Source organism: Channa argus, chromosome 13, assembly GCF_033026475.1.
Source record: "Channa argus isolate prfri chromosome 13, Channa argus male v1.0, whole genome shotgun sequence".
Taxonomy (NCBI): Eukaryota; Metazoa; Chordata; class Actinopteri; order Anabantiformes; family Channidae; genus Channa; species Channa argus.
The window spans coordinates 27,019,030-27,042,600 of record NC_090209.1 but is presented as its reverse complement, the minus strand read 5'-3'; the positions used below and the strand labels follow the sequence as shown (position 1 = coordinate 27,042,600).

Sequence of the window (23,571 nt, the reverse complement as noted above, 5' to 3'; positions counted from 1 at the left end):
TTACACAAGAGTAATGCAAAAGTAAATAGTTGTCATCTTACATACTAACTTCAAAATTATTTTTAACAAATGCAGATATAAGTATCACATAAATGGTAACTTCCAAATTACATTTCTTGTAAATGTCCTTAGTTGTCACTACATGGTGAAGTTTTTGTTGTTTTTGCTGCAGAAACCTTGGTGCTGTGAGAACAGCCATGTGATTTTACTCTCTCACGACTGCTTTTCCTCTCAGATACGAAGACTTGGTTTTACTCATCCTGACTCTTCGTCCACAGCTGGAGCAACCTCTAGCCCGTCACAGCGGTCCTTCGAGAATCTCGGACGTCCTGACGTAGTAAAACGCCGTAGCTACCAGGAAGTGACGTCAGGACGCCCCGTCAGCCTGTGTTGATGTTTTGGGGACTCGTCGGCAGCAGAACGGGAAGAGGGAGACGCTTTTTGTTTTTGTTCATTTAAACCGTCGAAAAGAAGCCGATTCGTCGTTTTTAGCGCCTGTTTCGGTTCGTTAAGAGCTTTAACTTGGTGATTAGAGCCAAACGGCCGGTCCGGAGGGCGAACACACCGACACATTTGATCCAGAAAGGGAGGACTCGTCACCCTCTGACCCCCTCCCTACCTCCCTCACACACACTCTCCACCATGACGATTCTACCGAAGAAGAAGCCCAGCTCCGGTGTCGGTGTCTCGGATCACGCCGATGACAGCGACCGACGAAGCGGCTCTGATCCGCACCAACACCCGCACGCCGGGCGGACCGGAGCACGACCAAGGGCTTCGCCTCCGCCGTGGTCCTACCAGCCCGCTCCGCCCTCCGCCAGGGACGACAGGCGGAGCATCGAGGCGAGCTCTCGGCCGCAGCAGGCCTCTCCACCGCCCGTGGGCTCCGTTTCCCCAGTAGGGTCGGGCGACGGTCGGGACAGCAGCGGAGGGATGGTGGCCGGGTCGCGCGGGGAGCTCGTGGTGTCGGCCGGCGTCGTCGGATGCGGCGGAGGCATCGGCAGCTGCTGCTCTGGGCCCGGACTAAGCAAGAGGCGGCGACAGGCAGGCACCTGCTCCGGCGGGGTGGTAGCGGCTCTGACCGGTGGAGGCCAACCCGGGGTTACCGGACCAGGAGGAGTCGGGTCCAGCCAGGACACAGAAGAAGGAGCCGGGAACAATAGCGAGGACGAGTACGAGAACGCCGCCCGGCTTCAGTCCATGGACCCGGCTACGGTGGAGCAGGTAGGAAGCTAACGGCAGCTAACATAACATTAGCAAGCAGCTAATGCTAATGCTAGTGTTGCTAAACAGGTGAATAAACAGTCAACATAAACAACAGTGACAGCTAGTGAGGGAAAGTAACTAAGTACTTTAACTCATTTACTTACAGGGACACTAAGATTTTGAGGTATTTGTGTTTTTTGCTGCTTCATTGTCTATGATTACTATTCACAGACAAAATTTGTTGTTTTCACTCCAGTACATTTAGAATTTTATTACTAACATGGATTGATTGCTGAAAGAGGTCAGAACTGTCCCTTGGAGGAGAGGCTTTTCATTTTTTTGTTGCAAAACAGATGCAAAATTATTAAAAACCCACAGAAAATCAACTCCAAACAAGATGCCTGATGGCCAAAAAGAGAAGTCAAATGACAGTGTTTGTACCCAGGGGTCCATATTCTCTGGTTTTCTTTTAGCTTCAGATCAATGAGACACACATGATGATAGGCATACATTATTCATATCAGAAGTCACAAATGTACACAAATTAATTTTTCCAACTGTAACGACTTGCTTAAAAAGTGCTGTAAATGTGCTAGTCCTAATTTAACTATTCTGTAGTAAGTTAGTTCTCAGAGTAGCTGATAAAAACAATGTAAACACCATACAACTCAATGCTGTTGATAACATGAATGTACAAGTCTAATCCAGATTTGTTCCATGTGTGCCTCATACTGTAGATGAGGTTTCTGCAGAAATCTGAAATATTCAGGTCTTGTTAGGTTTAATTTTTATAAAGCTTCCAGGAGAGAACCACTTCAAAAACCTGATTTCTAACTGTTATCTGTGAAACACCTAAAACAGGTATTTTTTTTTCACCTATTCAGTAAATTAACCCTTTTGTAGTAATAAATAATGCAAATGGTGGCGAATACATACCAGAGAAGTGAAACTCTTTATAATGGGAATATATGTATTTCACAGTTGTGCTATAAACTGCAAACAATCTTTGAAGGTGAAAAACTGGCCAGTGAAACATTTGCAGTAAAGGTATAGAGAATTGTGGAACAAGTGTGGAACAGAAACAGCAGCAGATAAAGGTGGAGCTGATATTAACATGATGTACTGACAGATACTTCATTCACAACACTACACTGTTTATTAGGTCATTAGATTGTGGTTTAACAATCTGAATCTGTAATCTGTCTTACTAGTTCAGTTCAGATACATGGAGGGGATGAAAGACAAAGTTACATAAATGGAAATACTCCAGTAATAAGCAGGTGCATCAAAATTGTACATGAACAGTACTTGAGTAAATGCAGTTAGTTACTTTTTCACTTGTCAGTGAAGTGATCTTCACTAGCTGATGATTTCTCATCATGTATATGTAATAGATGTAGAACTCGGTTTTGGAGGTTTTTATATCGGCACATAAATGTGCTGTAAATCCAGATGCCTCACATTTGTTGGACACATTCAGCATTTTCAGTATGAGACAGTGACAATGTAGCTGATGAATGGAAAAATGTTTTCTACATATATTAAAGGATTAAGAACACAAAACACAGTTTAAACATAAACCCAATTAAATTGGGTTAATTTAGATAAAATGGTTATAGAATATAGAAAAGCTTTAATTTACACATTTAAAATTTATATTTTCATAGTTAATCTATCCATTGACTTTTCTGTCCTGTATTAACCACCACCCTGGTTTAAACCTAAAGTTTTAACCTTTGGGATCATTCATTTGAATCCATGTAAAACAGTTTTAATGTTGAAGCAACAATGACAAACTAAACTTTTTGTTAAGCATAAAAGTTCTTGTTGCTATCACCACATAACAGCACAAACCAATTCAAGATCATGACAATGTCAATTACTGATTATTAATGAGGATTGACAGTGAAATATTAATTTATTTTTTCACGGATCTCTGCATGCTGGGAACTACTTTCACTTAAACATCCCAAAGCAAAGTTCTCCCAAGCTTTTATTATTTTTTGTTTTATTTTATTGTATTTTCAGACAATGAAAAAACGGAGTAGTTGATAAGGACGATATTATACATATCAGGGAAAACCTTGCCTTCCAATACCATATGTAATGGGTTGTATCTTATAAACATCCAGTGTATTTGGTCCATTTAGTTTAGAATTTTACATATTGACCACATGCAGTAATGATATCGTTATATTTATTATTATTTTTACTCTGACTGCCGTCTTTCATACATATTTGGCACCTAACTACCTCTGCATACTTTCAGAAGCACTGTTCAAACTTCAAAATGTTCCGTCTATAAGGGACATTATTGCTTTTATATGGCATTTCAAATATCTATTCTATTAAATATCTTATATTTGTATATTTTTTTTAATGTATTTGCTTTGGTGACGTCATCGATGTTATCATCAATGTTATCATCAACGAGATCACATAATTGTCTTTGAAGTATTTAAGGCTTATTGGCTTTGAAGTTTGCCGGACCAGTTCAGCTTTTTTCAGCTTTATTCGGAAAATCCTTAGAGTGCCGAAGCATTCACAGTGCATTTTCTCTTTGGAAATGGTTTTTCAAGTTATTACAAATATTAAAGCTCAAAAAATGTGAAAGTGCTTAGCCATTATTTCCCCACGAAGCCTCCATCACTCACCTTGTCTCTTTTAGATAAAGTCAAAGTTTGAAGACATGAAGTATCTTAATAAGTTCTTCTATCCAAACTCTTCAAAACGTAGGGTTGCTGATGTTATTCTAGCTTCCATTCTTCTACAGATACTTCCAGTCCAGATTACCTCTGCCATTTGTGTACGGTGACCATATTGTAATCGTCTGTGTTTTGTTTTCCGTTGTATAATCATGATTTCAGATGCATTGTAGGCATTTGTAAATACATTGACCACATTTGGTTCACTGTTCCCTGCTTGTTTAACCTCTCTGCTAAAGTAATGTCTGACCTGGAGAAATCTGCATTTTCAAGATTATATTTCCTTTTAAATATATAGTGCAATAAGCTATTATACTTTTTTGAGTTCAATACCTAAATTGCACATCCCAGAATTGAGAGTTTAACCTGTTCATCAAATGCTATGGATTTCAGCATTTTCACTTAGGCCTTAAACCATTCTAAAGGGTTTATTGATGTGATATATATTCATAATTGTAATTCTGGAATTACCAAGTATTCACTGTGCTGCTAAGTCAAATGGTGCCAGTCCCGTATTTTTCCATTTAGCTGAATAATCTGGGTTCCACCAACATATTCTGCCCCAAGCCTCTGAAATGTGAGGCTTTCACACGTGACAGTGACAGTAACATTTTTGGGTTTTGAACATTGGCACAGACAAGATGTCACATTTAAAGGCAGTAGTGGTTAGTTGTGGTTATTATCATTCTGCCTCCTAAATATTTTTCAAAGCTCCGAATAAAGAGTGGCTAAAATGATTTTACATTTACATTTAGTCATTTAGCAGATGCTTTTATCCAATGCGACTAACAAGTGAGGTACAAGGCAGCAAAAATCTAAGTTAAGTAGAAAACATCAAAGCAAAGTCTTATCAGAAAAGGGTTTAAATTTCACGAGATGCAAGTGCGAGAAAGAGCAGAAAAGTAGTTTGGATTTTTTTGTTTTTAACATTTGATTGTTCTGTAAGCTGATAAGTAGTATCTGCAACTCTTTAGGTTTTCGACGTTTCACTTCTATCACTGATAAAGTTAATTATAAACAAGTCTATTCACAAGTCTAAGTTGGCTCCAAAGGCTGAGAGAAATGAGTTGTGTGCGAACTCATCAGCTGAAAGCACAGAGGCCTCCTCACACGTTTGCTGCTGCACAAGTTGTGAACTCAGTTGCCTCCTTTTATATTCCTGACCTCAGCATGAGGGAAAATGCTGCAGATATCTGACACACGTGCTGCATTAAAGCTCATGTTAGAGATGAGGCTGATGATCTGTGACAGTGCAGCAATAAATCAGTTGTAAATCAGACACAGGCTCATGAAACCGATCATAAGTGTCATTACTGATCTCAATTTATAAAACACTATTGTCCCCTCTGTGACCTGTTCCCAGTCTGATCTCTGATCACATGGCAGAAACAGTAACAGTGTGACTGTCTGACTTTCAGCGAAAGACATCAGATACAGATCTGAGCAGATACAAGGAGCCAGCAGCTGGTTCTGCTCCTGTTGGCTCAACAGTTTCCACTAATTTAATTTGTGATTCTGAACTTTTAGACACAAAATCAATATTTCATATTGGTCTCCCCATTGAAGCATGTGCCCTCACCTCAAAGGTGATCTTTGCTCAGAAACCTGTCGAGTACTTTTTTTAACAGTATTATTTTAGCCTAACATCAGCACGTTAGTCTGGATTAGTTAACAGACCTGGTCCAGTTTGAAGCTGACTGTGTGTGTGTGTTCAGCAGGAGCACTGGTTTGAAAAAGCTCTGCGGGAGAAGAAAGGCTTTGTCATCAAGAAGATGAAGGAGGATGGAGCTTGTCTGTTCAGAGCTGTGGGTGAGTGGCTCAAACACACACACACACACACACACACACACACACACACACACACACACACACACACACACACACACACACACACACACACACACACACACACACACATACGAGGTACCTTCATCTGATCTCTCCTCCGCTGGAGAACATGTTGGTCTTACATCATGGAGACATTCCTTACAAACTTCCTTAGATTGTCCTTCCTTACACACAGTTGATTAGAAGTCTGCAGCTGATCACACTGATCTAACACCAGTGGATCTGGTGAACAGATTTCTGATCCTTCAGAAAATATATATCTTTCTTTATTTTGAGAAGGACAGAGCCTAGATGTGTTTTGTCCTCAGGTTTGTCTTGTCAGTTCTGATGGTCTACAGCAGGTGTCAGTGTTGAACTTTACTGGGAGGGGGGGGTTTCCTTATTTTCCAATAAGGTCATTGTATTAACTTCCTGTTTAACCAGATGCCTCTTGAGTCACCTGCTTTATTTTGTGCATGTCAACCCCCTCACCACCAGCTGATCAGCTGTAGATGATGTAACACACTGATTTGAGTGTGGCATTCAGAAGATGGGAATTTGCACAGAACAATGCACATTTTATGTTAATTAACACAAGAAGGAAAGAGTGTTTGAGTCTGCACTGACAGCAGAGGGCAATGTGATCACACTGAGGGGTGTGTGTGTGTGTTGGGAAGGTATGTGGAAATGTGGGTCACAGTGAAAGATGAGTTTGTTTCTGTGGCTCATTCAGGTAGTTTGAGCTTTTGTCCTGCTGCAATTATATCATCTCACTGACCCCAGTCCTGTGTGTGTGTGTGTGTGTGTGTGTGTGTGTGTGTGTGTGTGTGTGTGTGTGTGTGTGTGTGTGTGTGTGTGTGTGTGTGTGTGTGTGTGTGTGTGTGTGTGTGTGTGTGTGTGTGTGTGTGTGTGTGTGTGTGTGTGTGTGAAGAAAACATGTATGGCTCCTCTCACTTCTTTTTTTTCAGGGGCTCTTTTCTTTGCTGCGCTGCTTGTTTCACAGAAATCACCCGTGTTCTTTAACACACACACTTGGGTTGTTGGGTTTGTTCAAGGTTTGATGTGTCAGAAATGTTTTCACACCTAGTTGTCCACTTTCTGTTTCAGGTAGGCAGGTGTGTTTGTGTGTGTGTGTGTGTGTTATCTGGTCCTCACGTTTACAAACGTCTATTTGAGGGATGGACACAGTTTCAGGGCACAGCTTAAAATCAGTCTGGAAATGACCACTGTTGGATTGAACTGCTCGCACCCTGTGGAGTTGCAAGTCGCAAAGTAAAAGTACGAAACTTTAAGATACTTTAGTTCTTGTATTTTATGCTACCTAAACCTTTTACTCCACTACATTTGGCAACTACCGTTCTTTATAAGGTTGCAATTTTACATTGAAGCGTTTCTATAAAATCGGGCTACGCAGGGAGAGGGGTGTTGTTCTAATAAGGTACGATAAGTCCAGTAGAAGGAACAGAATTATAAGTCTGATAAACACATTCAAGTGCTTGCTAACATGGTGTGAGTCAGCCACATTTTGATCTGCAAGTATGTCACACAGCCGATTTGCTTCTGTTTTAATCAATCTAGTTGTCTAAATTGTCACACGTGCTTTACACATAAGATAGGTCTTTATTTTTTGGTCTATGTAGAAGAAATAGAAATCAGAGAAATACAGCAAGTAAATACAGCTGAAATAAAACATCTAGCTTCTCGCACATCAGTGCTACTAGTGAACGCAGCAAACAGCATTTCCACAGTGTTGTTTGCTTTTTTAAAAACACATTTTCATGATCAAACAGGTCATTTGAACTGTATTCTTCTCTTATTCCACGTGTTCCTTTTGCTCCACCGTACTCCTCTCAGCTCAGTACAAACAAAATCTTCCGGTGCACAAATGAACACACACCTGGTATGGACAAACACAAGTGTCATGTCTACAGCACTTCCTCTGTGTAGACATGGGACATGCAGGTCGACATTACGCTGCAGAAAAAACAGATCCAGTTTTTCTCTGCACAGGACAGCATCATGTTGGCAGATCCCCTGTGGTACCTGTTTGTGCTGCATTAAACACACCCTCCACTGTGAGATACATGAGACATATTTTTATGCCTCAGCACTAATAACAGCCATGGCACAGGGTGTTATGATTTCAGGTTGTCCAACACACAAAGTCTCTGGACGCCCTTAGTGAATTCCTTCAAAATTGCCCCAGATGTCCACTTGGACTCAAGAAAACAATTATTAGATTATTAATCTGGACATATAGATAAATATCAAATGCTGGTCGACAGATTAAAACAGCTGTTAATAACTGGATACTGTTACTGCAGCTGAATTTTTAAATATGAAATTGTTAGCACCTAATTTATAGCCAAAGTGTTTCATACTGCTTCTCATTCACACTAGCATAACCAATCGGACAGCTGCTATGCATCTGGCCTGTACTCACTGGTAGCAAGTGACTTGGGGTTTAGTGTCTTGCTCCATGTCTCACTTTGACATGTGACAGGAGAAGCCTCAGATGGCACCAACAATTCTTCTGAAGGTAAAGGATTTGAGTACTAGTAAGACCCATTTAAAGCTACATCTGTCCCTGTTTGTTTGCTCTGTCAGTCCAAAACTTTAGACCTGCTCAACACAGACTTTAATGACCCTGAGAAGGGACACCGTGCAAGGTGCTTTAAGTTGCTCACATGGTCATTTTCATCTCTGCATGCGTGTGGATCTGCTGTCACCCTGTTTCCGTGGTATCTGCTATCTGCCAGACAGCATCAGACACACCTAAGATAAAGCATGCAGCATCAGCTGATCCACACACCTGGCTGCATACCTGCACTGCAGCTTCTCAACAACATGCATTGTGAGACACTTTATGCTTTGTCCTTAGGCCTGGGTTGTCCAACCATCTCAGAACTCAGGTGCTTATACCTAAATGTCCACTCTGGGAGGTTTAAATATGGAGAGCGCAATCTCCTGAAAACCACTCTCACAGTATTGACATGCAGTTCCCACCTGCACACAGCTGATGAGATTCTTAATAAATCATGATGTATTATGAGATTCATAATACATCATTTCAAGGAGACTTAAGGGGTTTTCTGGAGTCTGTAAAAGCCATTGTCAACAGTAGAACATCCAGTAAATGGAGAAAAGGTCACTCTGTAATTTAAGACTCTCTTATATCTTCCCTTAAGCTTTGAAGTGAAACTAAATGTATGCTGACTCTGATTTTTGGGTTGTGAAAACCCTGCTGTGGGTTCAGGACTGTGGAACTGCTGGACCAGGACCATGCAGAGTAAAGTTCAGACACCATGTGTTTTCTGTTTCAGTCAGATGCGTTTGTGGTTTCTCTGACACGTCTTGGACCTGTTGAGCAACCTCTGATTAGTTCAGAGGTGTGCAGAGCACCCAGCATGCACTGCTGCTGCTCATGTTTTATCAGACAGAAGCAGCACAAACACAGGTTAGTTTGAACTATCAACTACATCTGTTTCTCTTTATTCAATTAATTATAACATTAACCTGCTACAGCTGTGGTGGACAGTAATAGAATTTGCTTTCCTAATATTTTGCGATAGTATTAATTTACTTCGAGTATTTAGTTTTTATGATGCTTCACCCATTTGCTCCACTGCATTTCAAATAAAAAATACTTTTTTCTGCAATACAGGATCTAAAGTTCACCATTTACTATAGCATCTAAATCAAAAAGAACTTTACACAGTAAAGTTAAGAATATACAGATTTTTCAATCATACTTTCTGCATAATCTTGTCCAAGGTCACACACACTCTCCTATTCATACCTGGGGATATGGACATGTTCCACACATGCTCGCTGAAACATGATGGCACCTTTGGACAGTAGCGGCGCAATAAGAAGACATGCTGCTTATTTGTCTTTGACTGAACAAGATAATGAAAGAAAGTGAAAGAAAAATGTGCACTCCACGTAAACAGCTTCTAGGATGTTGTAATTAAAATGAGATACCTTTTATTTTATGAAACAAGCAGCTGGTTTATTGTTTTGCATGTGCGTAGTCAGTGCACGAGGGCTGTGGACAGAAACAGATTTTTGCCCTGGACCCTAGTGAACTTTGAAAATGATGAAATTTAAATCAGTGATACAGACAGAGACATAGACACGTGTTCTTCCTTTAATGTGTTGGATGTTACAGAAACATTCAAAGGAGAAATATCATATGTTGCAGTTGTTTTGGTTGACTTTGGAATGTTAGCTGGTCTTTTTGCTGTTGGCATCATGTTTGCTTGTGTCAATTTTTCTCAGACAGGAAACCTAACACGAAAGAAAGATTTAATTAAGAGTTGTTTTTTGTTTTTTTTACTTTATGAGTCACCTGAATTTAGTATGAATCTAGGTACTTTACCTGCAAGGCGCTGGATCTGACGTAGAAGCAGTTTTTCTGCATCACACTACCAGCAAGATTGCCCCTGAATTTTGCTGGTAGTGTGATGCAGAAAAACTGGTGACAGCTGACTTTCATTGTCAGGAAGTAAAATCAGTCTATCTGTCAAACTGAACTTACTGACATCAGAAACATAATCAGATTCCTGTAGATGTCTGATCAGCCTCCTCTGCATCTTGGTTTCTGTTTTTACAATAACCCTCTCGATCATAACCTGAAGGCTTTTTCTGCCTCGTTCAAACGTCCTTCCAGCTCAGTGTTTGATGACATTATCGTTAGGAGGTTTTTACTGTTAAGGATGTATATGGATATTTTTCCAATACTAGTGCTAAACCAATACTTTGAAAATGGTGCTGGTGCCTAAATATTGCCTTAACAAATAATAGATAGAAGACAAAAAGTTGACAAAACTAAGCTTTAACACATTTAATATATTTTCCATTAATTAGGGGAATTTGGCCTTCAAATTGAACAATATTGTATGCAGTTAATATTTATACTAGCAACTAGAGCAACAGATGAAAAGTAATTTTTTAATGTAACTTAGATGTTTATTCCACTTTTTTAATTAAAGGACTCAGATCAACTCAGATCAAGGCTGAGAAAATGTGTTTGGGAGGTATTGATTTACGATTTTGATTGATCGCACTCGATTGAACGTGTCGGAACTGAATACATTTAGTTTGTTTACAGTTTACAGCAGAAATAAATTTGAAATAAACATATTAAAGTTTGATTAAGTTTGATTTCTCTAGTGTTATACACCAGGCCCCAACAATTGCTTTTGTATTTTTTGCTTTTTTGTATTTGTACTAAATAAGAAACAAATGCTGATAATTTTTTTTGTCAGTACCTAGTCAGAAATCAGGTATTTAAAGTGGCTCTCTCACTGAAACTATACATAACTTAAAGACTCTGCATATTTCTGCAGAAAATGTATTTATTTACACATTTGAACATCTTCAAAACTAATTAAATACTTTGTTTTTATCCGTGAATCACTTTCTTACTGCTGCTTTTGCACTTAAGGTACATTTTAGAGCATGTACATGGTTCCTCAGCTTGTGTAAAGAATTTAAAGGGTTTTTCTATTTGTAAAATGTATTTGTATCCAAGTACTTGAGTACAATATTTGTAGATTTGTGCCACCTCTGTGTGTCTGTTTCTAACCACAGCGAACTCATCCGAGTCCTCTCAGAAGTTGATCCATCTTTCCTGTGGTCTAGGTTTAGGTGGCTCCAGTCCTCGTCAGTGTCTGACCGACCCAAAGAAGTTGAACTACCCAAACACACCAGAACCATATCAGTTTACGATGATGTTATGATGATTAGACTCTGGTATTTCTGATTAAAATAGGTTGTAGTGCATCAGTAGAAAGCCTTAGTTACATTGTGAAAATACAGTATAAAACGAAATATTTGCCTTCTGTATGTGGAACATCCTGATGACGTTCAGCTGAGACTGCGTGGCCTCTGACCCATTTTACTGTAACATGTCTGAGTGCTGCTGCCCAGACAGTTTGGGTAACATACCGTTTCTCCACCAGTCTGCAGCCCGCTCCCTCACTCTCTGTGTGATCGGCCGACCGTCAGACTTTCCCTTCAGGTTGTGACAGAATCACATGGTGTGTGTGCTTGGAGCCAAGATAGCAGTCAGCTGGTGGGGATCAGTATTTACACACTGACCTCTGGCTCTGTTTTCTGTCTGCAGCTCAGCTCTGATTGTTTTTTTCCTTCAGATATATTCATATTGTCAGTTTCTTTCTGACGTGACACCGCTGCAGAGTAAACGGTGAACAGTGAGCATGTCACGCAGTGCTGATATTCGTGATAAAAGCAGTGTGTGCTTAGTTCACCTGGAAAGTAAGAAATCCTGGAGGTTTGACACGACTGAGTTACAGGAGCTGGGATGAAGCAACACCAGGGTTTTTAGACCCAGTATAAGTACTCTAGAGTAACTGCCTTTATGAGTATTTAGGCCCTTCACACATGCACTGGAATCCCAAAATTCTTCTGACTTGTCCAAATGGGGCTCATGTGAGAACACAAATTTCTAAATGAGACACATTATCTGGAATTTATCCTCTGAGCCCCCTATTACAATGTCCATATTATGTAGGTGTCCTTGTGCATCCAGCATGCTGCTCTGTCCCAAATTGTTGGGAGTCAGTCTACCGCCATCGTTTCTCTAATGTCGTGCCTCCTGTGCTCGTTGACCCCTCACTTAAATGTTAAACAACAACTTATATTGCGCTTTTATCCTTTTTAGCACTTTACAATCCCGCTTATTCGCCTATTCGCCTATATTGTCTTGCCCAAGGACTCTTTGACATATAGCCAGGAGGGACTGGGCGTCAAACGACTGACCCTGTGGTCCGTGGATGAGTTCCTTACCGACTGAGCTACAGCTCAAATCAAGCGGGTTTCTCACGTGAAGATGCTTCTCACTTGGACCATCTTCTACTGTGTGTACATGAGTGAAACACATCTCCGGATAATGTCCAGGGCTGTTTACTCCTGAAATTGTCCGATGTTCATATGTGCAACTGATATTCATGGAACAGTGAGGCCAATTCCTTTATTTTTGCTGTAGACTGAAAACATTTGGGTTTGACATAAAAAGAATATGAGACAAGAGATCAACATTTCATCTTTTATATTAAGACTCAGAAGTCTACAGAAACATTTAGTTTTACCAGTTTAAAGAAAGATGCAAACTGTTAAAGAGAAGACTTAGGGAAGTAAACCCCTTAAACAAACAACTGAAACAGGCTGTGGTGAAAGCCTGGAAAAGCATCAAAAAAGAAGTATGCTAAAGTTTGGTGGCATCAGTGAGTCACAGGCTTGATGCAGTTATTACAAGCAAATGATTTGTAACTATATTTAGTCTTAATTAGTCTTAGACTTAAAATAAATTAAAGTGAATATCTGTTCCGATACTTTTTCTCACATGAAAATTGCGTGGGTTCAAAGAAAAGGTGCCAACTTCTAAGTTTTTTTTATTAAGAAATAAAAGCTCATATTCATGTCAAACTCAAATGATTTCAGTCTACAGCAAAAATAAAGGAATTGGCCTCACTGTTTCAATACTTTTGGAGGGGAATTTATATATTTTTATACAATTATGTTATTTTGTCTCTGTACAAAAATCAGGCTGTTACCTGATTCAACTATTTGCGTATCGATTCGTTGAGAAGATATTTAATTGCAATTGTGGCTCTCCGATGTATTTGCACGGCTGTGAATCAGTCTACAGCAGCACACAGGAGAATTTAGAAAAAAGCAGGCACAGCAGAATGATCTTAAAACTTTACACCCTTAGGATTTGATTAGATTGTGTTTGGTGTTTAGATACTTATTAGTTACCTGAATATTGGTTATAAATATTGGTTGGAAAGAGGCAGAGAAGGGGCTGGGGTCACTACAGTTAAAAATGGTCAAGCACCAATAATAAGAAACAGACCTCTCACAGTATTTTATTCTTTGAAGTATTTTATTCTTTAATGTGACAGCGGGTCAGACTGTCCGGTCCCCTGAAACGAAAAAAGCTATTTAATAGATAAAGGCATTTTTCATGTATTACATATATTTAATGAATTCACCTTCTCAACCGTGACAATTTGCTGATTTTTCTTTTAATACTTAAAATTGGTTTGAGGATTAGACAGAACAAAAGTGATGATTTCACCCTGGACTCACACTTCTCACTATTTTCTGTATTTTTAAAAACCAAACCATAAATCTTCTAAACCGGACATTAATTTGCAAATACTTAAACTGAGCTGCACCTAAAGTGACTACAAGTATAAAAAGCGTAATGTAATGACAAGAGATTAAAAAAATTGATTGATGTCGTGCAGATTTTATGGGGTCGTTAATACAGTCTCGCTCGCTGGAAAATATATTTGTGATTGAAAAAGTTATTTTGGAATGGGACCAAGAATTAATCCTTGAGGGTCCCCACAAGTACTAGGAGCTAATGAAGATCAGGATCCATCCAGGCTATAAAGGTCCTGTGATTTGAACAAGATCTAAACCAGGTTAGAGCAGGTCCTTGCATGCCACAGCACTTCTTATGATGAGAAAAAAAAGAAACCTGTGTTCCACAGAGCAGTGCTGAAAAGTCTTGATTCTGTATTGTGATGTAAAACTGAATCCTCGACTGCTGCTACATTCTGAGCAGTCCTCAGTGAGTCACATGACACACAGATAGTCTTCTGCAGAAGGGCAGTGATGCAGTCAGATAAAAGTTAACGTCAGCAGAAGCCAGCACTGGGTGTGTGTGAGTGTATGGGCGTTTATTATCACTTTATTAGGAACACCTTCATGAAGGTGATGATGTTCACTTTATGTTCATACCGGAAGTGATGTAACAGTTTTTTCTGTTGATTAACTGATAGAAGTGACGTTTATTTAACCGCGTTGATAAAAATGTTGACAAAATCATTGAAACAATTATTGTTTCCATTCAGCCTTGTTACAAGTAGCTTGTATTGATACACCATTTTTTGCTGCATATCAGTTGCATTGATTTAGTCTCAATATGATATTCCTTTGTGCACAAATTAAAAATGTGCATAGAAACACACTTAATAGCAACAGAAAATGGCATAGTTGCAATCACACTGCACAGCTGTGGTAAATACCCATCACTTTAAAACTCATTTCGAAAAACAATATTCAGGAAATTAGAACAGCGAATGTCTAAAATATAAAACAGCATAATCAAACAGATTAATAAACATGTTTTAATGTTGATATTTTATATAATATCAATTTTAATATACATCATACTATTTTATTTGCAGCTGCCAGTTACGCACACCCTGGCAGTGGACTACAGTAGCCAGAAAGATTTGTAGTTTCCTGGTGATCAGGGTGGAGTCAGCGGCTGTGAGCTTTAGATAATAACTTTATCGACATCAGTAATAAAACGAACAGGATGGATGTAGACACACCCACTCTTCTGAGAATAGTGTCCAAGCCGACCAATCACATTGCTCACTGTGGCTTCCTGTGTGTGGTTATTAATTCTGCTGAATTTTGTGTGTTTGGGTTTCTCAGCAACTGACTCATATATAATACATCCTCCTCTCCTTGTCTCAACCTCCTCTTGTCTTCTCTCCTCCTGTCTTCTGCTCCCCTCTAATGTTCTTCTGCTCCACAAATACTTAAATTTGAAGTAACGCACTGGGGGCACAGAAGAAATCCGTTCAGAACAGGAGGAGGTGTACACTACAGCAAGCCAAACCAAAGATTTGTGCAGAGCAAATAAATAGTATTAAAGCACCAAAATGGAGGAAAAGTTACAGAGGTTATTCTTATCTATGAAATGTAGTGCTAATTTTCCTTTATGAACTATTGTACTAGTTACTCTTAGCTAGAAAGACCGTTACAGCTACTGAGAGGTTACTAGAAAGATTTAGGGTTGAACATTTTCTTCAATTCAGTTCAATTCAACTTTATTTATATTACGCCAATTCACAGCAAAGTCCTCTAGAGACTATAAAAGTATGTAGAGGAAACCCAAGCCCTCGGCAACAGTAGCGAGGAAAAACTCCCTTTAATGGAAGAAACCTCAGGCAGAACCAGGCTCAGGGTGGGCAGCATCTGTCTTGACCCGTTGGGGCGAGTGGAAAGTGGAGAGAGAAATGAAAAAGAGCAACAAAAGGAAGAACAAAACATCAGGCAGGTTGGTAGGACCAGCAGCTGCACACTGGACAATGCACAGCTTCAAAGCTGGGGACACCTGCAGAAAGGGACAGAGAAGGACAAAGACAACTACGGGAGAAAACAGAGATTTAATGTGATACAGTGGTGACAATTGTGTTGTGAGGAGAGAGGAGAGAGGGTCAAGAGGAGGAAAGGAGCTCAGTGCATTGGGCGGTGGGTCCCCCAGCAGACTAAGCCTAAAGCAGCATAATAACTAACTATAAGCTTTATTAAAGAGGAAGGTTTTAGGCCTAGACTTAAAAGTAGAGCTACTCAATTCATTAATAAATATTTAGAATCGGTGATCTCATCTAAATTTTGAATACCACACAACTTTGACCAATACACATGTTTTTATTACTTCTGTTGCACATTATGCATCTTACTGATGACTGGATATTCAAGCCAACTGGGAAAAAATAATTTGACTGTAGAAATGTTTCTCTCACACAAGAATTATGCAGTACCTAGAAATAGGGTCTCTAAACATTGTTGGAAGGACAGACAGGCAGAAATGAGCAATATGTGCTGATGTACCTTAGCAGATAAAATAGAATGGAGCTTTTGGTGGAAAGGGTCATGTGTCTTAAGCAGTAGCTTTAATTCAAGGGTGTTCAAAGTAAATGTTTCATCCACTACTGAGGTATAGAAAACCTGCCTGCTGATTGTTAGCGTAGAAATAGAAAAAAAAAACTCTATTCTGTTGTATTAACATAGAGTGCATTCAGAAAGTTTATAGACCCTATTCACTTTTTCAGTTTTGTGATGTTGCAGCCTGATTCAAAAGTTGTTAATCTACACTCAGAACCCCATAATGACAAAGTGAAAACAGATTTTTAGAATTGTCTATAATCACCTTAGGAAGCACTTACAGCCTCAACTCTTTTTGGGTATGGTAAAACAAGATTTGCACACCTGGACTAGGTGGTTTTCTGCCATTCATCTTTCCAAATCCTCTCTAGCTCAGTTAGGTTGGATGGGGACCATTGGTGAACAGCCATTTTTAGGTCTCTCCAGACATGTTTAATAGGGTTGAAGCCAGAGCTTTGGCTGGACCACTCTAGGACATTCACAGATTTGTCCCAAAGCCACTCCTGAGTTGTCTTAGCTGTCTCCTTAGGATGTTTTCATGTTGGAAAGTGAACCTTTGACCCATTCTGAGGTCCTGAGCTCTGTGGAAAAGGTTTTCATTGAGGATATCTCTGTACTTTACTCCATTTAGCTTTTCCGTAACCCTGACCAGTCTCCCAGTTGCTGCTGCTGAAAAACACCCACGTAGCATGATGCTGCCACCACTGTAGGAATTTTACTGGACATGTAATGAGCTGAGCTGAGTGGTACCTGATTTCCTCCAGACGTTTAGAATTGAGGCCAAACAGTTCAATCTTCATTTCATCAAACCATAGAATTTTGTCCCTCACTGGCTGAGAGCAGCGTTTGTGTTTTTTGTCACATAAAGCTCACATCAGTGGAGGGCTGCAGTGATGGTTGTCCTGAAATATTTTCCAATCTTCACACAGGATCTCTGGAGCAAAACTAAAGTGATCATTGGTTTTGTGGTCTCCTCTCTTACTAAGGTCTTTCTCCCTCAATTGCTCAGGTTGGTGACCAGCTTTTGGAAGAGTCCTCAAGGTGAAGAGGCTGGTAAACCTCTTTTATGTCGGATTTCTCTGGCTCAAGTCTGCTGTTATGTATCGACCTGTGACAAAAGGACACCAGGGGCTGACTGATGTCCAGAGTCGTCTAACAGTTTTCTGACAGTAGACTGAATGACATCTAGTGTACATTAAGCCACAGATATTAGTGGAAAGTTCCTTTGTAAAGTGAAGCACCTGTATTGCAATACGCACCTGTTCTTTCTGGAGCTGGATAGTGTGGTCCTATCACAGACCTCACATTTCTAGCAGTCTGTTGTCCACGTGGGGAACACTGTGCTAAATACTAAAAGAAACTTTTCTCACCTGAATGGTTATATAGGGGAAGGTCTCTTATTTTATAACCCACTCATGCAGAAGGCATCAGTCTCTCCAACTGAGCTCTCGCAGAGGCAGCTGGAGGTCCCTGTACAAACCTCCCACAGAGAAATGCACAGTGGTTCTCCAGTCTGGTGTGGTGCATGGGGCCATGGCTACAAACAGACATGTGGTTAGACGGTAGAGAAGGAAGTGACTGGACATTCTGTACAGCTAAGGAAACCCTAAAATATCTATGGCTCAGCTTTGCTAGGTTGATTCCTGTCTTTTCTGTGCCCCAACAGTGGTTTACTGGTTTGGTAAAGTGTTGAAGGACGGAGTTTTATTTTTGGTCCACAGTATAGTGCTGCACAGTGCCGATGTGTCTGTTTGGTTCACTTTTTAACAGGTCTATATATGAACTCATAGGTCTGGTGGCTGTGTGTCTTAAAGGTGAGTTCACATACTATAAAAAACTGTCAAACTTATAAAACTTTGGTTCTGTTTGGGGATATGGAGATGCTTAGTTTCTGATTGGATCTGTTATTAATCTAAGGGCTGGAGAAGAGATATGAATATGTGTGTAATTGTGTTAAATTTTCTTTTGTGTTTTCATTGTTATTAAAAAATGGCCCATTGAAGGACTTGATAAAGGTCCCCTCCTTCTCTTCCCTCTCCTCTCTTCTTCTTTTTTTTTTTTTTTTTTTTTGTTGCTGTTTTCGTCCTTTCAATTTATCCTGTGAGTTCAGAGTCGCCACAGCGGATCATTGTCTGCATGTTGATTTGGCAGTTTTTACCCCTTCCTGCAAACCCCAATTTTTACTGGGCTTGGATCAGCACTGCACAGCTGATGATGGGAATGGGCTGTTGGCGGTTCAGTTGCACAGAGACACTGTGACTTATAGCTGGGACTGGGGATTGAGCAACTGACCCTGTGGTCCGTGGACAACTGCCTTTACCAACTGAGCTCTTCTTCATCTCTGTATGTGTGGGATTTACTTGATGACTCACTCTCTCTCTGATCTAATCGGAGATTCCCTCCATGTGTTTCTGACTCACATCTGTTTTGTTTTTTCATAAAAACCCTTTTTCTTTACGTCAGAGAAAAGTTGTCCCTGAAGCTTCTTTTTATGTTTCTTTAGTCCTCTGACCTACTGTTTGGAACAGAGCATTAGCTCTCAGCACTTTCTGACTTCTCTATCTGTGGTAAATATTGTTTCATTTTTAAATTCCTCAAACAGTAGCTCACTGGGCAAGAGGAAATTATGCATTTGTCAGAGACTATTTTCAGCAGTGGATGAATCCACATTTGTTGCTCTGAGTCACATTATTATTGTTTCTGTTTTGGATTAGTATCAACCTTCTCCAGCTGACATGTGTCAGGCCAAAACACACAGTGGGAAACAAAACATTAAAGGAGCAAACAAACAAACAAACAAGAGTCAGACCATGGACAATACCACTACGAGTTGGCGTCTAACTCACTCCAATGAAAGTTTCTCAGTGGTGAAAATTTGAAAAAGGTTCATCACAATTCCAGTCAAGTACTTAACACGAATGTTAATCAAATTTCAAATTTCTTATGCCAATAGAGTTGCTCAGTACAATCCTCCTCCAGACGGTTCTTTCACCTTCACACAAATGCAAACCTCATTTCTGAAATTCTCTTTACAAGTCATGGACGCTGTGTCCTCCAAGGTAAAGAGGAGAGGGACCCTCTGCCTTGTGCACAGTCCAGAAGCATCTGTGATGGTGTTGGGAGCAATAATCCAAACAGCATGGGTAACTTAACATCATTGAAGGTCCATTAATGCTGAAACGCATGGCTCAGTAGTAAAAGAGTCCAGACCTGTCACCCACTGAAAACAGCTGGAGTATTATGAAGAGAAAATGACGATAAAGCAGAATTGTTGATTAGCTGAACACGTTTATCAGACATTTAATTTTCATAATTAAATCTTTTCTCAGTTCCCAGACAGAGAGTTGGTAAAAAAAATAGGTGATACTTCACAGTGGTAAACATGCCTCTGTCTCATCTTTTTTGAAACAAGTTGCTGGCATCACATTCAAAATGGTGTTGAAAATATTCTTTCCTCACTGATTGCAAGAAAACTAAACATCATCAGTTTCCTGTCTCTACTACCACCTGTCATAATTTATGCATTTCCCATTCACTCAAGTTTTAATTGTTGAAAATTTCCACACCAGTTTTTATGCAGATTTCTACATGAAAAACAGTGTGTAGATGGAAACGGTGACAAAACAACAGTTAATATCCCTATGTGTAGCAGCAGGTCATTAGTGTCATGCTAATGATTCACCCCTGAAACCAACACACACACACACACACACACACACTCAGGGTGATGTTTTGGGAGATTCCCTGTGTGTGTTTCTGATTCATACACCTGCTGCTATGAGTTTTGCTCTGACTGTTTCTAATTGTCAGCTTCACCTCTTTCACCTCCATCTCGCACCGACCGACCTCTGAAGAGAAAAGGGAAGTAGTCGAGGGGGTTCTGAGAATTGCTGTGGTATCAGACCATGTGACTTGCTGGAACTCAGACCAAAGTGATGCTCGTTTGCATACCGCTACAGGAAGTGTGCGTGTATGTGTGTGCGTGTGTAAGTGACAGGTTCTACTGCCCTAATTAAAAAACATAGACTTACAAGTGGAAATCCTCTGAATGATATTAAGTAAAGATTTTTCACATTATTATTGATGCAAACACAAATGAAAGTTAAAACCAGAATAACATTTAAAGTACCAAAGAATGTTAAATAAAACCTCTCTGGAGCAGCTATGTGGACCCTCTTCTCTCTCCTTGTTACCCTTGCCTGTCACCTCTCCCCTTCTTTTTTCATCTCTTTGTTTCCTGTCTACTTTCCTGCTTTCCTTGCATGTTCTCCCTGTGTTTGCGTGGTTTCCTCTGGGTACTCCAGTTTCCTCCCACAGTCCAAAAACAACAAAAGCATATTATTGGTGAATTGTTGAATCTAAAATTGCCCGTTAGTGTGAATGTGAGTGTGAATGGTTGTCTGTCTGTGTATGGCTCTCTGTGGCCCTGAGATAGACAGGCGATCTGCCTAGTGTACCTCGCCTATCCCAGTGACTCTGGAATAGGCTCCAGCCCCCCCCCACCCCCCCCCCCCCCCCCACCCCCCTCCCCCCTGGCCCACATAGGATAAGCAGTGGATGGACAATTTCAAAATGTCTAATAAAGTGAAAAATGTAACTAGGAATCCAGCAGAATCTCCAGTATGGAACTGCAGTGATTAATTAAACAATTGTGATTTTCATAAATACATTTTTAACTGAATTTTATTTGTTTTACTTTAAAATTTTTATAAAATGAGACATTTAAACATGTCACCTTAGGCTCTAAAACTTTGTTTTTAAAGATGCATTTTCCACATTTTTGGCTTTTAACATTTAAGCTTCCTTAACCTAAACTCTTTGTTTTCTGTCTCAGCCGATCAGGTCTATGGAGACCAAGACATGCATGAAGTGGTCAGGAAACACTGTATGGACTACCTGGTGAGATCTTTAACATCTGTCCAACACTGTTGTGTTTTATCTTCTCTTTGGGTTTGTTCCAGTCATGATAATATAGTTTATCAGGTGTGTTAACGTCCTCTTTGTTAATAAAGTTGTTTCTCTTCCTACAGATGAAGAACGCTGACTACTTCTCCAACTACGTGACAGAGGACTTTACCACATACATCAACAGGAAGAGGAAAAACAATTGTCATGGCAACCACATTGAGATGCAGGCCATGGCAGAGATGTACAACAGACCAGTTGAAGTGTACCAGTACAGCACAGGTAAGTCTGTCTGTCCAAAAACATGCAGAACTGTTGTCAGTAGTCAATCACATCCCACCAACCTGTCCCTCTTCCCTCTGCCACAGAGCCAATCAACACGTTCCACGGCATCCACCAGAACAACGATGAGCCAATTAGAGTGAGCTACCATCGCAACATCCACTACAACTCTGTAGTGAACCCCAACAAGGCCACGATTGGAGTCGGACTAGGACTGCCCGCCTTCAAACCTGGGGTATTCTAACTGCATAAAACGTGTGGTTCACACAGACAAGATGCTCTTTGCCAAACTTGCCTGACAATCTTCATGTTCTAAAGTTGTCCTCAGTATCACCGTAGTCCAGTAGCACATCTATGGGTTCCCTGCAAACAATAGATGCTTCAGCTGCTACTATTGAAGACTATTTGACTAAATGTAAATTACTACAGGCTTAAAAATGGATATGTGCGTGCAGGATGTTGATTGTTATAGTTTTGCATACAACACACTTAAACTCAAATGTAGGGTAGGAAAAGGGCTCATATTGTAACCCACTGTAAATTCCTGTGTGGGTGGAAGCTATAGTTCCAAAACTTTGTTGGGGTTCCCACACTGTCTCAATGCCCTAAACTAGTTATGTAACCCTTTGCCAGGAAAAGTGTGTGTGTATGTGTGTGTGTTTGTTGCTTAGTCTATTGGTTTGTGTATTAAGTGAATTTCCTCCATCTCCCCGCCAGTATGCAGAGCAGTCTCTGATGAAGTCGGCCATAAAGACGTCGGAGGAGTCCTGGATCGAGCAGCAGATGTTGGAGGATAAGAAGAGGGCGACGGACTGGGAAGCCACCAATGAGGCCATTGAGGAACAGGTGGCACGGGAATCCTACCTGCAGTGGCTGCAAGACCAAGAGAAGCAGGCCAGACAGGTACTGACAGTGAGGAGAAACCTCCAAATGATGAGAACTATTGAAAAAGTCTTTTTAACTTGTTAAACAAGTCACATACTGTATGAACTCCGGACCATGTCAGGAGAATTCCACCTCAGACATTGTATGGAGTTACATTTCACATATGAAACAAACAGTGAGAGAATATCGCAAGAGTCTGAAGTGTGCTCACAGGAGAAACTCTGCTTGATTTTAGTTAGGGGTCAGCAATAGAAAACTTAAGCTGTTTTGTTTACAGCACATCAGAGCTGTGCATCTAATAAAAAAAGGCTCTGTCACTCTAGATCACACTAGAAACATAGACAACATGGCAAAATTGTATGTAAATCCTCACAACAATCCAGGATAGAGCTTCACATGCTCACGCACATAATGCAGACATTGTACTAGAGGGCATTGCGTTCTCACATGCAAAGGTGTTTTACTGTCACTGGCTCCTGTTCTGCTTTGTACACCTGCTGGATGTCGTCCTGTCAGCTCTGCAGCAGTGAGGCTTCACCAACTCTGTAAATGTTTTTCACTTTCAGCCCCGTAAGGCCAGCGCCACCTGCAGTTCTGCGACAGCGGCAGCCTCCAGCGGACTGGAGGACTGGAGTGCCCGGTCGCCGCGGCAACGTGACTCAGACCCCTCCCATTCCCACTCCGACCTCACGACCACTTCCTCGACCAACAACAAGCCCCCCTCTCCCGCTGGAGCTGCCCTCATCCTGAGCAAGCCCCCCTCCCCCTGCGCACCAGGTAACACACCCACCTGAACACACATGAACATCCTCCAGCCCCAGGTTGGAGCTGCTTAGTATTTCTTGTCTTTTGACTTATCCTGTAAGTTCAGGGTCCCTATAGCATGTTGATTTGGCACATTTTTTACGCTGGATGCCCTTCCTAATGCATCCCTTCCTAGTTTTTACCGGGCTTGGGGATGGGGAGGTTGGAGCTGCTGAGTATCTGAACCAGAGTTCATGACACCATTTTCTAAAAGTCCTTTAACAACACTCGCACT

The 23,571-nt window shown here is 40.6% G+C and overlaps 1 protein-coding gene across 2 annotated transcripts in view; it reads left to right on the top strand.

The window, feature by feature from the left end:
• The first annotated feature begins 402 nt into the window (after window positions 1–402).
• The window catches only part of otud5a (OTU deubiquitinase 5a), a 31,961-nt gene continuing 8,792 nt past the window's right edge, over window positions 403–23,571 (top strand). The window contains exons 1-7 of one of the 2 annotated variants that reach the window (XM_067526532.1): window positions 403–1,224; window positions 5,630–5,720; window positions 21,295–21,359; window positions 21,491–21,647; window positions 21,734–21,882; window positions 22,365–22,550; window positions 23,099–23,309. In XM_067526532.1, coding sequence (XP_067382633.1) covers window positions 643–1,224; window positions 5,630–5,720; window positions 21,295–21,359; window positions 21,491–21,647; window positions 21,734–21,882; window positions 22,365–22,550; window positions 23,099–23,309 — 1,441 coding nt within the window. In that variant the 5' untranslated portion in view covers window positions 403–642. Of the gene's footprint in view, window positions 1,225–5,626; window positions 5,721–21,294; window positions 21,360–21,490; window positions 21,648–21,733; window positions 21,883–22,364; window positions 22,551–23,098; window positions 23,310–23,571 lie in introns of both variants that reach the window. The other variant, XM_067526531.1, reaches the window with a different exon arrangement.